Source organism: Macaca mulatta, chromosome 14 (genome assembly GCF_049350105.2).
Source record: "Macaca mulatta isolate MMU2019108-1 chromosome 14, T2T-MMU8v2.0, whole genome shotgun sequence".
Lineage (NCBI taxonomy): Eukaryota > Metazoa > Chordata > Mammalia > Primates > Cercopithecidae > Macaca > Macaca mulatta.
The window spans coordinates 55,325,655-55,343,700 of NC_133419.1; the positions used below are offsets into that span (position 1 = coordinate 55,325,655).

General features: G+C 35.7%; 1 protein-coding gene across 11 annotated transcripts in view; it reads left to right on the plus strand.

Moving 5' to 3' along the window:
• The window catches only part of SBF2 (SET binding factor 2), a 528,961-nt gene that overhangs the window by 103,024 nt on the left and 407,891 nt on the right, over positions 1–18,046 (plus strand). For all 11 annotated transcript variants that reach the window (XM_077963424.1, XM_077963415.1, XM_077963418.1 and 8 more), the window contains one exon: positions 498–583. Coding sequence is in view for 9 of the 11 variants with exons in the window: in XM_077963415.1 (XP_077819541.1) it covers positions 498–583 (86 nt within the window). In the remaining 2 variants the exon portion in view is untranslated. The remainder of the gene's footprint in view (positions 1–497; positions 584–18,046) is intronic.

Sequence of the window (18,046 nt, forward strand, 5' to 3'; positions counted from 1 at the left end):
AAAAAAAAAAAAAAAAGGTTCGTAGACTAGAGATTGCCTTTTATTTCAGTACAGTTATCCCTGGGTATTTGTGGGGGATTTGTTCCAGAACCCTTATATAAAATGGTGTGGTATTTGCATATAACCTATGCATATTTTCCTATATACTCTAAATAATTTCTTGATTACTTATAATACCTAATACAATGAATATGGTGTGGAAATATTTGTTATACTGTATTTTTAAGATTTGCGTTTTTAAATTGTTGCATTGTTAATTTTATTTTTTTTCATCCCAAATATTTTCATTTCATGGTTGGGTGTCTCCTGCAGATGCAAAACCCATGGATATGGAGGTCCAACTGTGTAATTTCTAGATGATGCATACTTACATGTTTTTTAAAACTTGAAAATGTTTAATCAGTTTACCAAATACTCATTTAGAAATAAGTAAGAGTAGAATGAGTAATTGTATTTTTTAGTATCCCATAACTGATTCACTTTGGTTTTATTAACAGGGTCAGGAGAAGGTCTAGGGAAAATAATCCAGAGATTTCCACAGAAGGACTGGGATGATACACCTTTTCCACAGGGAATTGAGTTGGTAAGTGGTTGTTGTATTTTTGCATGTTTATAATGTTATTTTTCTTTTTTGTCACATTGATTTTTACATTTATGTTACATTTGCTGTTAAGTAATTTGATAATTTAATTGTAAGTATTACAGTACTAGAAATAATTATCTTCCCTCCTAGTCCCTCAAGTACAGTCATCTTTGAGTATATTAATTCTAGAATGCCTATTTTGCTCTTCTTTTTCTCATTTAAATTTGTAATATTAAAGATGAAATTGATGATTTTCATATACTCAGAAGGAGAAAAATTCCACTGATTCTTTAGTAAAAGTCTTAGCCCAGTAACTTTAGGGATACACATATATATTTTTTTTTCCTGAAAATGTCCAGGTTATTGTCTTAGTAAAAATGAAACAAAAAAACACAGATAAATAAAATACCAAAAGTTTGTTTAATGTTAACCAGTCATGGTTTGAATTTGATCTTAAAATCACAAATTAGATTTCTTTTGTTTTTAGCTACAAGGTCTGAAGGTCATTTTATAATAGTGCAGTTCAACTCCTTTTGTTGTTGTTGTTGTGGTTAGCCATTTTAAAGGAATTTATTAATTGAACATAATTTATGCTGTCCAAGATATTCTGTCTGGTGGTGGATCCATGGTAGTAAAATGAGGGACTAGAAAGGTGATTACTAAAGTACTTTGCAATATATGTCTATGAAGTTTGGTTCTCCGAATTTACTGGGGGGTGTGTGTGTGTACTTATTTATATTGTGTTTATGGATACGCACACACATACACACATAGAAGCAGTGTCTTCAAGGCAGTCCTGTTGAGAGGCCATTTGGTGTAATATGATACTTAAGAGTGCAGGCTGTGGAGCAGAGTGCCTAGGTTAAAATCTCAGCTGCATGGTATGACTTCTGAGAAGTTACTCAACTACTTTGAGCCAGCAGAACACTTATCCATAAAATGAGAATAATTGTTATATCAATCTCATAGGTTGTTGTAAAGATAAAGTGGAAAAAATACACATAAAATGCTTAGAACAATGTCTTCCATAAATGAGTTGTCTGGTTGTTTAATTAATATTGTTGCTGTTTGTTCAGCATCTCTCAGCACCTTACCCACAGGAACAATTGTTCATTCTCTTGTTGGCATGGATCGGAAATATCTATTAGATATTTTGTATTGAAAATTTGAAATTTTCTCATCCTAGCTAATAACTGTCCAATTTTGCTTCACTGAAAATTAAAGATATGTTGCTAAGTCCTTAGTTTTGATTGTTACAACTCAGCCATGTAGAGAAAGCTGAGGGTTCTGTAGCCCTACAGAGGGGATAAATCTTGAATTTTGGCATTAAAAATGGGGAAGGAATGTGAGGATCCAAGGAAAATGGCTTTTTGGAGAGCCCTTTGTATTCCTTTCTCTTTTTCCCCATATGCCTGCAAATACCAGTACTTGGCCTTACAGTGTGAATAACCAGGCATTTGTTCTATAAAAGCTTTTAAACCCTGTTTCAATGTCCCTTTTAGTGTATTGAGGGGAAATTTTTGGTGCTGGGGATCTGTTAGAACTTTTTGTGGGTTCCTACCTCCATTCACATCAAAGTGTGGAGAGATATAAACTATACCAATTTAACAGTATGAGCAGTGATTCACCTTCATAAGTTTCAAGAACAGCAGACATCATAGAGGGAGAGAGAAATCATGGATTGGCATAGCTATTTAGCTAGGACAGAGAAAGGATAATGTTGTTTTGAAAGCCAAGAGAATAGTTACCTATGATGCCTCTCTTGTTTCTCCAGTAGCAAGGGAGAGAAACATACTGGTTTTACTACTTAGTAAATGGATATTTTCTCTTTGTGTGACAGACACTGCCATGTTCAAGTGCTATAAATGTCTCTCCAATAAGTGGAGTCTTGTGCTGCTAGAATAGTGAAATGGAGGTGCTTAAGAGGTAGACAGAACTTTTCCTCCCTAAGATTTTCCTAGATGACATCTTGGCATATTCTTAACATAGCATTTCAAGATTCATTGGGCTAGATTAATATTTAAAGAGTAATCTGTTGGATTATGTCAGAAATTTTCTTTTTCCTTTTTCCATAATGGATCACAATTTCAATTCTTTAATGTCTATAATGTTGTCAAATACAAAATAAATTTATCTTTTTTTTTTTTTTTTTGAGACGGAGTCTCGCTCTGTCGCCCAGGCTGCAGTGCAGTGGCCGGATCTCAGCTCACTGCAAGCTCCGCCTCTCGGGTTTACACCATTCTCCTGCCTCAGCCTCCCGAGTAGCTGAGACTACAGGCGCCCGCCACCTCGCCCAGCTAGTTTTTTTGTATTTTTTAGTAGAGATGGAGTTTCACCGTGTTAGCCAGGATGGACTTGATCTCCTGACCTCGTGATCCGCCCGTCTTGGCCTCCTAAAGTGCTGGGATTACAGGCTTGAGCCACTGCGCCCGGCCATAAATTTATCTTGTATCTATCAAAGTACATTTTTTTTCTGTCTCTCAACTTTTCCTATTTTTAATATCTCACAAAAATATACAATTATCAAGAACAGGAAATTAACACTAGTACAATATTACTAACTAGACTGTCTACCTTACTCAAACTTTTTCTATCAAAGTACATTTTTAAAACAGAATAAATCACTATTAATTTTTTGTCTAGTCTTTATTGCCGTATTTTTGCATATGTTTAGAGAGTGTGAATAGTCTGTATATGAACAGCAATAACTTGAATAATTGTGATGCCTTATGTGATCTTGAGTAACCCTGTGGCTTCAAGACCAAAGATACATATACTACAATTTTAGTCTAATTGAAGGTGATCTGGCTTAGTCCTTAAGTGGTTTGTTGTTTCTGGTGTAGTCATGACCCTTTTCTGATGATTTATGGGAAAAATTCTTACCCCTTCCACAATGGTGGAACAACGTTAGCATATAACATTCATGTTAATATCTGACAGTTGTATAGGGTTAATAAATTATGATGAACTCACGTACATAATGGTAGTAGTATATTAATTCACAAATAAGTAAACAGAGGCTTAGGAAGTTTAGATAACTTTACTGAGATCTAACAGCTAGGATACAGCAGAGCTAGGATTCAAACCCTGATCTTCTGACTCTTAGTGTCAGCCAAGATCTGAGAGATTTCTGGGAGTGACACTTTTAGCTATGGTTAGCATTTTAGTGTAAATGGTTAGTATTTTAGTATAAATGCAGAATCTGAAAACAGAATTCCATGATTTGGAAGAACTAAGGTTGAGAAATGTTAAGAGAAGGCTGTGTTATTGAATAGGGACGAGCTTTATTATTTATTTTATCTGAGAACACACATGGGTTCAGAATATAATATTATATTCAAATTATTTTCTATTGCCACTTCTCCTTCCCAGGGAGTTCTAAATGTATTAAAATTCTAAATGAAAAATAGATATGTTCAGCCTTACAACTGGTGGAAAAGGATTTTAGGCATTCATTCACTAATTAATCAAATTCCAAATTTAATTTAGAAGATGCCGAATTTCTTTTTCCATTTTTACATAAAGAAATTGCCTTCTGTTTTTCTATTGAAAAATGGTGAACTTTAATTTGGATGTATTTTAAAAATAGAAATATGAAAGTAAGCTAAACTGAACATAATGACTACTTTTCTAGTTCTGGGATATTTTTCTTTCTCTTGTGCTTTTTAGGCATACATGAAAACCACAGACAGTCATATAAATAAAGTTGCAGTTAATTTTAGTAACAGCATTTCAAAGAAAATTAAATTGGTTTTCAGAGGCATTCTATGGTTAACAATCTATTCCTGATTATAGGAACAATATTTTTATTGGCTAGATCAGAGACATTTAAACAGCTTAAAGAATTAAAGCAAAATAGTATTGTTTTGACCTTAGCTCCTTTTTTTTTTTTTAAGACAGAGTTTCACTCTTGTTGCCCAGGCTGGAGTGCAATGGCACAATCTTGGCTCACTGCAGCTTCTGCCTCCCAGGTTCAAGCAATTCTCCTGCCTCAGCCTCCCAAGTAGCTGGGATTACAGGCGTGTGCCACCACACCTGGCTAATTTTGTATTTTTAGTAGAGACACGGTTTCACCATGTTGGTCAGGCTGGTCTCGAACTCCTGACCTCAGGTGATCCCCCTGCCTTGGCCACCCAAAGTGCTGGGATTAAGGGTATGAACCAACACACCCAGCCTACCTTAGCTCCTTTTTAAGATGCCTTGTCTTAGGAGTGAATGTTTTTATATCATGATTCAGAAAATACGCCACAATCTCAATAGGGCATGCCTGTACTAAGATTTTTGTTAGACGTGCCTGATTTTTTTAGAATACTAAAGTACTGTGATAAATAAATTTTGTGGCTTGAAAAAGAGAAGCATTCAGTTAGAATATCTAACTTTAATATTCTTAGGAAATTAGTTCTGTTATTTAAATTATACACTAGCGATTCGACTACCTGCAATGTGAATTAGGTCTTCTGTAAATGTAGATTGAGGAGAAGAGAGGAAAAAGAGCTTGTATTCCACATTGTGCAGGTGTAACATAGGAAAAGTGACTTTAATATGGGATGTTATTTGAGGGCAGAGAGGTAAATATAAGTACCATGTAATACTTTAATTCTTTAAGCTGTTTATAATGCAATACATGCAATAAATGGGTAACAATCATCCATTTGACATAGATATAAATACTATGTCAAATGGTTAGGAAACTGAGTGTAGAAAAGATGGAAGAGACTTTTCCTTTTTGTAGAAGAATATGCTTGAAAGGAGAATGAGCTGACAGAATCAGGGTTCACAAACATTTTAAAAGGCAGGAGTTATGGGATGTTTAAGAAAATGAAATATAATAAGTAAAACTTTAAGTTCTTGCATGTGAGTATATAAAGCTAGATTTATAAGTAATCATATCCAGCTAGAGAGGCTTGAGAAATATAAGAAGACAGATTTTTAAAAGTTTATAAAAGGTATGTATGGTAGATACTATAGAAAGCATCTGAAGCCTCTGTGCTGAGGTAGGATGCAAGATAAAATACTCAGTTTTAAAGATGGTCCAAAGCTTGGTGTAAACGGTGTGTGGAAGGACTCTGGATTTAGCATAGAGTTGAGGCTGAAAACTTAAGAATACTGCTATGAAGTATGAGGACATGGCTTTTAAAACACACTAAGAACTATAAAAAGGATTTTAAAAGTTATGTTCACAACAAAGCAAGTGGATATAAATGGGGGTTAAGCCAGAAAACGTTGGTTTGAGCTCATATTTTTGGTACCCACTTCCAGACTGTTGTTTCTTTGAAGTAATAAAACCACAGGGCAGGGTACCTGATGAAGTCTGGAAGGTACATTTGAGGTAGTAGATTCTTTTATCATCTCTGAGGAAGAGATCAGTTAATTTTAGTGTTATGGTTCTAATACACTTCTCCATACTCACTACAATGGTTTGTTTATCCTGTACTAGAACTAGTGTCTCTCAATTCTGCTTATTTTGCCAGTGCATTGATACCCTCAGTTATGCTAGAAAATCTTTCCCCTACAGTCACATACTTCACTACTGCTCTCAGAACCACTTTAGACAAAATTTTCTTGTCATGCTAGGGTTCTGCTCTACCTGATGCTTTAAGACAAAAGAGAACTTCCTGAGGAAGATGTAGAGCTACATAGGCCTCATCCACTACGTCTGTGTATTGTTTGCAGACAACCTGGACTTCATTACATGGTACCATACTGCTACTCATCTCTCATGTGCTTGTCTGTCATATCACCCTTATGGCTTATTCTGTACTTCTTAAGTTCCAGTTCCTTTTTGCTACTATTCTATTTCTATTCATCCTTTTTCCATTGTACCTATAATTTTAGCAAAAAAAAAAAAAAAAAAAATTTTCTTGACTTTATGTTTTAGCTACTATCCTATTTCTTCTTTATTATAAAATGTTTTCAGTGACTCTTCATTTGCTGTCCCAATTTCTCTAAGAGACTAATGTGGTTCAGTAGAAAGAATACGGGATTTGAAACTTAAAAGCCTTGAGCGAAGTTAATTTACTCTCTCTGATAATAGTATTTTTCCTACAGGATGTTATTAGGTGATCATCTGTTAATATTTTAATATTTGTAATGTTACAATTTCTTATTTACTCTCATTTCATACCTCTATCTCACCCACATTTCAGGGTGAGGTCAAGAGTTTGAGACCAGCTTGGCCAACATGGCGAAACCCCATCTCTACTAAAAAATACAAAAATTAGCTGGGTGCAGTGGCAGGTGCCTGTAATCCCAGCTACTTGGGAGGCTGAAGCAGGAGAATCCCTTGAACCAGCGAGGTGGAGGTTGCAGTGAGCTGAGATGCGCCATTGTGCTCCACCCTGTGAAACACAGCAAGACTCCATCTCAAAAAAAAAAAAAAAAAAAAAAAAAAAAAAAAAAAATTATCGAAACAAACAATAGTGAAAACACAGCATACCAAAGTCTATGGGATATAGTGAAAATCGTATTAAGAGGGAAGTTTGTAGCTATAGGTGCCTACATCAAAAAAGAAGAAAAACTTCACATAAACAACCTAATGATGCATCTTAACTAGAAAGGCAAGAGCTAACCAAACCCAAGATTAGGAGAAGAAAAGAAACTAATAAAGGTCAGAGCAGAAATAAATTGAAATTAAGAAAACAATACAAAAGATCAACAAAGCAAAAAGTTGGTTTTTTGAAATGATAAACAAAATTGACAAACCTTTAGCCCGAGTAAGAAAAAAATAAAGACCCAAATAAATAAAAACAGAGATTAAAAATAAGATATTACAACCGATACTGCAGGTATTCAGAGGACCATTAGTGACTACTATAACCAACTATATGCCAATAAATTGGAAAACCTGGAAGAAATGGATGAATTCCCAGAGATTTACAACCTACCAAGATTGAGCAATGAAGAAATCCAAAACCTGAACAGACCAATAGCAAGTAACAAAATCAAAGCCATAATAAAAAGTCTCCCAGCAAAAGAAAGCCCAGGACCCAGTGGCTTGACTGCTGATTTCTATTAATATCAAGCTTTTAAAGAAGAACTAATTCAATTTCTACTCAAACTATTCCAAAAAATTGAGGAGAAGGGAATACTTCCAAACCTTATTCTATGAGACTAGTATTACCGTGATACCAAAACCAGGCAAAGACACAGCAAAAAAGAAAACCATAGGCCAACTTCCCTGATGAACATTGATGCAGAAATCCTCTATAAAATTTTAGCAAACCAATTTTAACAACATGTTTAAAAGATCCTTCATCATGACCAAGTAGGATTTATCTCAGGGATGCAAGGATGGTTCAAGACACACACACTAATCAACGTGATACATTTTATCAATAGAATGTACAAAAACCATGTGATGATTTTAATTGATGCTGAAAAAGCATCTGATAAAATTCAGCATCCCTTTATGATAAAAACCATTTAAAAACTGGGTATAGAAGGAACATACCTTAACACAATAAAAGCTATATACAACAAAGTCACAGCTAATATCATTCTGAATGGGGAAAAACTGAAAGCCTTTCCTCCAATATCTAGAAGATGACAAGGATGCCCACTTTTACCACTGTTATTCAACATAGTACTGGAAGTTCTAGCTAGAGCAACCAGATAAGAGAAAGAAGTCTAGGGCATCCACATTGGAAAGGAGGAAGTCAAATTATCCTTCTTTGCAGATGATGTGATCTTATATTTGGAAAAATCTAAACACTTCACCAAAAAACTATTAGAACTGTTAAACAAATTGAGTAAATCTGCAGGATACAAAATCAACATACAAAAATCAGTAGCATTTCTATATGCCAACAATGAACGATCTGAAAAACAAATCAAGAAAGTAATCTCATTTACAGTAGCTACAGATAAAATATCAAGAAATTAACCAAAGAAGTGAAAGATCTCTACAATGAAAACTATAAATCATTGATGAAAAAAAAAACTGAAGAGGACACAGAAAAAAAGGAAAGATATTCCATGTTCATGGATTGGAAGAATCAATATTGTTAAAATGTTTATACACCTAAAGCAGTCTATAGATTCAATGCAGTCCTTGTCAAAATATCAATAACATTCTTTACAGAAATAGATGAAACAATTCTAAAATTTACATGGAGGCAAAAAAGACCTAGAATAGCCAAAGCTATCCAGAGCTAAATAAATAAATAAATAAATAAATAAATTAATTAATTAAAAAAAAACTGGAAGAATTACATTATCTGACTTGAAATAGTAACCAAAATAGCATGGTACTGGCATAAAACCAGACACACAAACCAATGGAACAGAATAGAGAATCCAGAGACAAATCTGTTTATCTACAGGGGACTCATTTCTGAAAAAGGTGCCAAGAACATACACTGGAGAAAAGACAGTCTCTTCAGTAAATGGTGCTGAAGAAACTGGATAGCCGTATGCAGAAGAAAGAAACTAGACTCCTCTTTCTCGCCTTAAAAAAATAAAATAAAATCAAAATCAATTAAAGACTTAAATGTAAGACTTCAAACTATGAAATTACTACGTGAAAACATGGGAAAAACTCTAGGACATTAGACTGGGCCAAGACTTCGTGAGTAATACCCCATAAACACAGACAACCAAAGCAGAAATGGCAAATAGGATCACATTAACTTTAAAAACGTCTACACAGCAAAGGAAACAATCAGCGTAAGTGAAGAGACAACCCACAGAATATATAAGGAGCTCAAACAACTGTGTAGTGAAAAAAATCTAATAATCTGATTAAAAGCTGGGCAAAAGATCTGAATAGACATTTCTGAAAGGAAGACATATGAATGTCTATTAAGATCTGAATAGACATTTCTCAAAGGAAGATATATGAAAGGAAGACATATGAAACAGTTATATGAAAAGGTGCTCAGCATCACTGATCATCAGAGAAATGCAGATCAAAACTACAACAAGATATCATCTAACCCCAGTTAAAATGGCTTATATCCAAAAGACAGGTAATAACAAATGCTGGCAAGGATGTGGAGAAAAGGGAACCCTCACACAGTGTTAGTGGGAATGTAAATTGGTAAAACCACTATGGAGAAGAGTTTGGAAGTTCCTCAAAAAACGGAAAATAGAGCTACCATATGATCTAGCAATCCCACTGCTAGTCATGTACCCAGAAGAAAGGAAATCAGTTTATCGAAGAGATAATCTGCACTCCCATGTTTATTGCAACACTATTCACAATGGCCAAGATTTGGAGGCAACCTAAGTGTCCGTCAATAGACAAATGGATAAAAAAAAAGTGACAATACACAATGGAGTATTCTTTGGCCATAAGAAGAATGAGATTCTGTCATTTGCAACAACATGAAACTGGAAGTCATGTTGAATGAAATAAGCTAGGCACAGAAAGACAAACTTTACACATTCTCACTTATTTGTGGGAGCTAAGAATTAAAACAATTGATATCATGGAGATAGAGAAGAAGGACGGTTACTAGATGCTGGGAAGGGTAGTGTGGCAGGGGAAAGGAGGTAGTGCAGATGATTAATGGGCACAAAAATATAGTTAGGTAGAATGAATAAGATTTAGTATTTTATAGCACAACAGGGTGACTACAGTGAACAATAATTTTTGTATATTTAAAAATATCTAAAGGAGTATAATTGCATTTTTGTAACACAAAGGATAAATGATTGAGGTGATGGATACCGCATTTACTGATTGTTATGCATTGTATGCCATATCAAAATATTTCATGTACCTGATAAATGTATACACATGTGTACTCATAAAAATTAAAAATTCAAAAAAGATTTCATTAAAAGTACTAACAGCTTCAGGATTTTTCTCCAATTAAATGCTCTTCAAAAGAAAGAAAAACAGTACAATATTATGTACTTACTTTGGAAAGAGGATTAAACTGCTTTAAAACTTGTGTGAGAAATGTGGTCAGTTGGTTAATTTATTGTGGTTTCCTTTGCTTGAAGTTCACTGGCTTTTCCCTTATGCAGTATAACTGCTTTTCCTGAGACTTCTGCACTTTGATAAAAAGATGAGGTGGAACCCTGGATTGTTTTAAATATTTTATTTTCTGACAAGCCAAAGAAGCAGAAGAAGAGACATGTCCTTAGTTAAGAAGCAGCACAGGAAGGCTACCTGCTCATAAATAATATCTTCCCCTCATTCTATTAACTACAGATTCTTTTAGACTGATTCTAGCCTCTTTAAAATTTCTGGAAGATACATTTCAAATTCACATAAGTATTTACCTGGATTAATATTGTTCTACCTGGGTATTATCTGTGATTTCATCTCGCATAGCAACCTGTTTCCCGTTGGTGACAGTGACATCTTTGAGTAGAATGACCATGTGATGCTGATATTAGTAAAAGGGAAGAATTGTTTCTTGAACATGAAACAGGGGTAAGGGTGGAGTCTAGAAACTAATAAGTTAGTTATAGATCACTCACAACTGGCTTCCAGGTACTTAGAGAAAAACAACCTTTTTTGGTCATTGCTCATTTATGCAGAATTTTGCTTTAAAATTTATAGCCTTTTTGAATATTTAGCAATGATGGATTCTAGTCTGTTCATTTAATGATATCTATTTGGTACTTACTATGTGCCAGCAACTGAGATCAGGGTTGAAGATATAACTGTAAACCAGATAAAATCTATCTTCTCAGAACTTAAATTTCTAGTGGAGAGAGACCAGTATTAACCATAATAAGTTAGTAAATTATGTAGTATGTGATAATTGATAAGTACTCTAAAAAACAATAAAACAGTGATGGATGGAATGTGGCCTATTACTTTGTTTTTGTTTTTTGTTTTGATACAGAGTCTCACTCTGTTGCACAGGCTGGAGTACAGTGGCACAATCTCTGCTCATCACAGCCTCCGCCTCCAGGGCTCAAGTGATTCTCCTCCCTCAGCCTCCCGAGTAGCTGGGATTACAGGCATGTGCCACCATGTCCAGCTGATACTTGTAGTGTTAGTAGAGATGGGGTTTTGCCATGTTGGCCAGGCTGGTCTTGAACTCCTGACCTCAGGTGATCTGCCTTCCTCAGCCTCCCAAAGTGCTGGGATTACAGGCATGAGCCACCGTGCTTGGCCATGGCCTATTACTCCGTAAATAACCAAGGCAACCAGTTTTCTGCTGCTGTTTGCCAAACAGAGTCTAAGGAAAGCAAATGGTCTAGGTAAAATAACTTTTAGCATTTTTCATATTTCCTATATTACCAAACAAATTGTAACTAGATTTTACTTATTTATTTGTTTGTTTATTTAGAAGACAGGGTGTGCCTCTGTTGCCCAGGCTGGAGTACAGTCTGTCGTCAGGGCTCACTGCAGCTTCGACCTCCTGAGCTCAAGTGATCCTCCCACCTCAGCCTTCCAAGTTGTTGGGCCTATAGGCATGATCCACCATGCCCAGCTGATTTTTTAATTTTTATTTTTGTAGAGACCAGGTTTCAGTATGTTGCTGAGGCTGGTCTGGAATTCCTGGGATTACAGACATGAGCCACCGCGCACGGCCTGTAACTAGACTTTTAATCTTAACAAATTACTGAAGAAAATATCTTTAATGTGAAGTATATTGTGGGAAGTTATGTGAAGTTCATTAATGGTGGACATTAGTTTCTTACCTTAAATTAACCATTATTTAATGTGTGACCTATTTGTATTTAATAAGAAAATTTCAAAAATATTTGTATTTTATAGAAGGGCAGAGAAAAGAGTAGGGAAATACAGAGTCAGATATTTGCAGCTTATTAAGTACAAGTATAAAAATCTTGTGTGTTTCTAAACTAATCCTGTAACTGAACAATTGCTTAACTGGTACTGAACTTTTCAATTAGTAGCCCCCTTTTTTTTTTTTTTTTTTTTTTTGAGACAGAGTCTTGCTCTGTTGCCCAGGCTGGAGTACAGTGGCATGATCTTGACTCACTGCAACCTCTGACTCGCGGGCTCAAGTGATTCTCCTCCCTCAGCCTCCCAAGTGGCTGGGACTACAGGCGTGCGCCACCATACCCGGCTTATTTTTGTATTTTTAGTAGAGATGGGTTTCGTCATGTTGGCCAAGCTTGTCTTGAACTCCTGGCCTCAAGTGATCTTCCCCACCTCAGTCTTCGAAAGTGCTGGGATTACAGGAATGAGCCACCGTGCCCAGCTAATTTGCAGCTTTTAAGGAAAAAATAATTCTATTACTTTCGATACCAGGGATTTTCCCCCTAATTATTAATACATCATTTTTGGATTTATTCTTTAAACACAATTCATAGACCTGTCATTTTTAGATTAACTTTTTTTGTGTCTAAATATAGAAGTATATAAACAAGGTTAGTTTATCCTTTAAGATCACTAATGTTTTATGGTTTCTCTTGTGCTTCCTTTCCCCCCTCGCACTTGACAGTTATTTGTATAAAAATCCTTACTGGTAGATTATAGTGCATCCTGTGGTTATTGATAGACTTGTTTCTAGTAGTCCTTTCTATAATAGAGTATGACCTTCATTTATTTTTTTTTTTTTTTTTTTTTTTTTTTTTTTTTTTTGAGACGGAGTCTCGCTGTGTCTCCCAGGCTGGAGTGCAGTGGCGTGATCTCGGCTCACTGCAAGCTCCGCCTCCCGGGTTCACGCCATTCTCCTGCCTCAGCCTCCCAAGTAGCTGAGACTACAGGCGCCCGCCACCACGCCCGGCTAGTTTTTTGTATTTTTAGTAGAGACGGGGTTTCACCACGTTAGCCAGGATAGTCTCGATCTCCTGACCTCGTGATCCACCCGCCTCGGCCTCCCAAAGTGCTGGGATTACAGGCTTGAGCCACCACGCCCGGCCATGACCTTCATTTAATACCTTCACTGGCATAGTGATGAAAATGTTATGAAGTCTTGGGGTTTAGAAAGCACCTTAAAGATTTCCTGGTCAAATTCTAACCTTCCTTTTACTGATTAAATAAGTTTGTATACAATACCCTTGTCAAGTGATCATCTAATTTTAGTTTATATTAAATATTTGCTATGGTTCATTCAGCCTTATGTATTTTCTTAGTGCCTATTATGTGCTAGTCAAGGTGTTGGGTGCTGAGAATATAGTGGCAAATAAAACCAATGTGGCAATGCCCTTATGGACTTGGTATTGTATGGTTTTTGCAGTGATTGTGAATTTCCTCTTGTATATATACTCACCTTCATTGATCCACATTATCTTCAGGAGTCTTGTTCTTTTTCCTTGAGTTTATAGGATCATTAACTTGACGTATGCGAAAAGTACAGTTACTATAATTGAAAATACTGTGAGATCTTTTTCTTCTCAGAAGCCTATTTGCTAAATTTGTGTTAAAATACATACATATTCAAATTCCTTTTTCAAGAGTTGAAGGTCCTAATATGTATGGATGTGTCATTAAGTTATAAATATAGAACCCTTAACCTAATACAGATTTCTAGAACTTAGAGCAGAATGTGGAGTATTTCCATCTCATTTAAGTAGATTATACTAAGGGTGAGATTTTAGATACTATCTAGTTGAAGTGACTGACATGGAGATTTGGTTCCGTTTAGTGCTGGTACAGTGTACAGTGCTACAATGTACTGGTAGAATCTTAATGAAGTTGTCGTCTGCATTTCAAAAAGAAATTCAACTTCGACAAATCTTTGGACACCATTTTTGGCTAATTTTGCAACAGATCATATTGGAAACTGGAAACTAGTGCCAACTATTGCTAATGGAGCCATGAGCTCTTGCTGTTATTCTGGCAGTCATTTTTAGAGATGTTAGCTGTAGTGCTATTAGGGCATGAAAGCATGGCAAGGCATTGGATAATGTAAAGTTGATCTAATCCATATCACACTGGATTAATATCTGTGGCAAGCTTCAAATACTAATAGCAATGTATTATATCTTATAATCTCACATCACCTTGGCGCTTTGGATCATGTAGCTGTCCCTTGTCTGTGGAGGCAAGAGCTCACCTGAAGACCAAAATCATTTATATAGTAAGTTACCCAGGCTGCTAGAAGAGGTATTTCTCCAGATTAAAAATAGAAAATAGGAGGGCCCAAGGTATAGGTCAGAATTAGCCATTGTTTCTTTCTTTCTGTCTCTCAAGAGAAAGTACAGAAGACAGCACTTTCTACATCCTGTTGTAAAGGGAGCTGGGAAGCAAGGAATCCATTTGAGGGACCTTCAGAGTTGTTCCAAGGTTTTGGATGACTATCTGGTTTGGAATAGATTAGGATTTATTAATGCTGAGAGCAAATAAATTGTGGTAGTTTAGTGTGAAACTTGATAAGAGATGCCCTGAGGCACTTGGCTCAGCCCTAAGTGTGTTGAGATACTGAGATCTCTGTGAGCAGTCTTGTGATTAGCCGTCGTATGGTGTATAGATAACATCCTGTATGTCGCATGAAGTGAAAAAGGTTGGAGAGCACTGTAATTTATTGTATTCTATGGACTGTTTTTAGCTATTTGGTTATTTCCATTTGGTAGTCTTTTTAGTCTTCAAACTGTCTCAGTGATACTCAGTGGAACCCAAGATAGATTAAAGGAAGCACCGTGCTCCTGTGACAGTTATATAAATAGGGATTTTGGTAATTGAACTAAGAGTGCCCCACTCCAAAGTGTAACTTATGTGTTAAAAAGTCACTTGATTCAGCTACTCTCCCTGCCTATAGATTCTATTAAATATTTCCAGTGCTAAAATCTTAAAGGCTGTGTGTTTCATTTGAATACGAAATGTGATTGATTTCTTTTAGTTTGCTTTAAAGTTTTGCCTATCCAATTTGTGTTTGGTAAATATCTGGAAGGGAGAGTTAATATGTAGGCTGGAATAATGGACTGAAATTAATAAAGTGAATTTTTATGAGGAAATGTAAAATATTTTATTATAATTATGTCCTATAAAATTATGATGTAAGACCTGCAGTTCATGTAAAAAAGACCTAGATGTTTTATTAATAAGACTGGCATGAGCTGTTAGCTTATAGAAAAGCTGATGCAGTTTTTGGCTGTGGAATATCCAAGATCAGTGACAATAGGAGTGGGAATGGAGTATTTAATTGACAGGGTTTGGTTGGATGACTAATTGAATATGGGATGCACTGAGGGACCAAAAGTTATCTCACTGATTCAAATTTGGATAACTGGGAGAGAAATAGTACCTTGATAGAGTAGTGAGAAGATAGAAATAATTGCAGCTTTGTCCAGCTTGACTCTCTAAATGAACTTAAGGTATAACACTGAGAAAGTAATTTGGTAAAGTGGTCAATATCATGGACTCTAGACCAGTCTTCTTGAGTTTTAGTTCTGAGTTCTCCACTTGGTAACACTGTGACCTTGGACAAATTATTTAAAGGCTCTGTACCTTTTTTTATCAGTCTAATGGGGATAAACTTCATATACTAAATACCAGGAACCATTTTAAGCACTTTATGTATATTAAGTCATTTGATCCTTATGTATCTATTAAATGTTTGCAGTACTAAAATCTTAAAGGCTCTGCATTTCATTTGAATAGGAAATGTGATTGACTTCTTTTAAAGTGTTACTTATCAAATTTGTGTTTGGTATATATCTGGAAGGGAGACATGTGGATCAAATGGCTTAAAACACATAAAGTGCTTAAAATGGTTCCTGGTATATAGTAAGCATAAAAGTGAAAGCTGTTGCTATTCTTATTGTCATTTTTAGGGTACGTTTTCAAAAATAATACTGTGGTTTCAGTATAAAATCTAATGTTACCAAAAGGATCTCTTTCATTAGGAGCAGTTCTAGGAAACTTCATTTTCTTTCCTTACTTGCCACCTCTGCCCCCTCAAACTTGTAGATCCAAGGTGTGGAAAATTAGTTGTGCAATTTTAATTATTAAATCTTGTCATTGTTGTGTATTTTAGGGACGAGAGAGAGTCTTTGAAAAAAATTTTTTTGGCTGTAATTACAATTCTTTTTGAATTTTAAAGAATCATATTGAAAATGTTTATTTCCCACTTTCTGTCATTCTCATCTGGACACTGTGTTTAGCTTCAGTTCAGAGTTGTGATTTCAGCTTTTTTTTTTTTTCCTACTAGACCTCACTTAATGACATTAGCTTTGTCCCTCAGTGAATTTGTCTAGTCCTTTGGACTTCATGTTTTATGCTCTCTTCGACCCTCATACGTTCCCTGATATTTTCATGAAACATACAGGAAGCAATTTGTATTCTTAGAGGAACTAAAACTAGTCTGAAGACTCAGCTGAAAAAGCTGGGTTTTTTGGAAATTTCCAGATGAAAGGGACAGTCTGAGGAATGCTGTCAGACTGGAAGAAGCCCCACATATAAACAGGGCTGTTCCTAGTTATTCTTGGATCTGTAAAGGTCATATAGTTTTGGATGTTTCTTCTGATTTCCTTCCATCTATCACTATTTAAATAAATTATGCATATCCATTTCTGTTCATTCAGTGTTTTAAATAGAGCCTGCCTATTTAACCGCATGTCAGATAAGGATGTTAGAATATGGAAGGGGGTGGAGTACTGGTAATTTGGTTCTGATAATTTGACTGTCAAAACTTGTGACTGTTTTATTAAAAAATTTAAAAAGAGTGCATTTAAGGGTATCTATAAAATAAAGTTGTTCTCACTTTTCTGCATTCTGATATCTTTCTGAATGGAAGAGAAACCAATGCTATTTTAGTTACTGCTCTGGCCTGCAGTGAAGCTCAGACAACATGAAACCCTGCGTTCTTATTTCAAAGACATAATAAAAACTCTTTGGGTGCTCAGCATTAGAGTTTGTCTTTTCACTCTTGGCTATATTTATCATGCTCTATTATATTATTCCTTTGCTGCAAGGATAGAGATTTCAGTTAGTTCCACTAGTTATCCTCAGTCTCCGCTGAGGCATGTATTCAACTAAATGCCTATAACAGAATATTCACACTATAGTGGAATAAATGAGGTAGGGATGTATTTTTCTGCCCTGTTGGAAAAAGCGACAAGGTAGATAACTTGGGGCTGTTATAGTAACTTTGTGATGTTGTCAAAGACTCATGCTCTGTCCAGCTTTTTATTCCTTCCTATATAGGATATCACTCTTATCTTCATGTTGTCATCCTACACAAAAGGAAGAGGAAAGGGAAACAGTGCTAAAAATGCAACTGAGTCTTTCTCCTATTTTTATTTATTTATTTTTTAGACAGGGTCTCACTCTGTTGCCCAGCCAAGAATGTAGTGGCACAATCACAGGTCACCACAGGCTTGAACTTCTGGGCTCAAGCAATCTTCCTGCTTCAGCCTCCTGAGTAGCTAGGACTAGAGATATGTGCCACCAGTCCTGGCAAATCCTTATTTTTAAATTTTTTTTGTAGAGAAGGGGGTCTTGCTATGTTGCCCGGGCTGGTCTTGAGCTTCTAGCCTCAAGCAATCCTCCTGCCTTGGTGTCCCAAAGTGTTGGGATTACTGGCATGAGCCACCACGCCCACCCTCTTCCTCCTTTTAAAAAGAATTTTCCTGAAAGTGTGCCAAGTG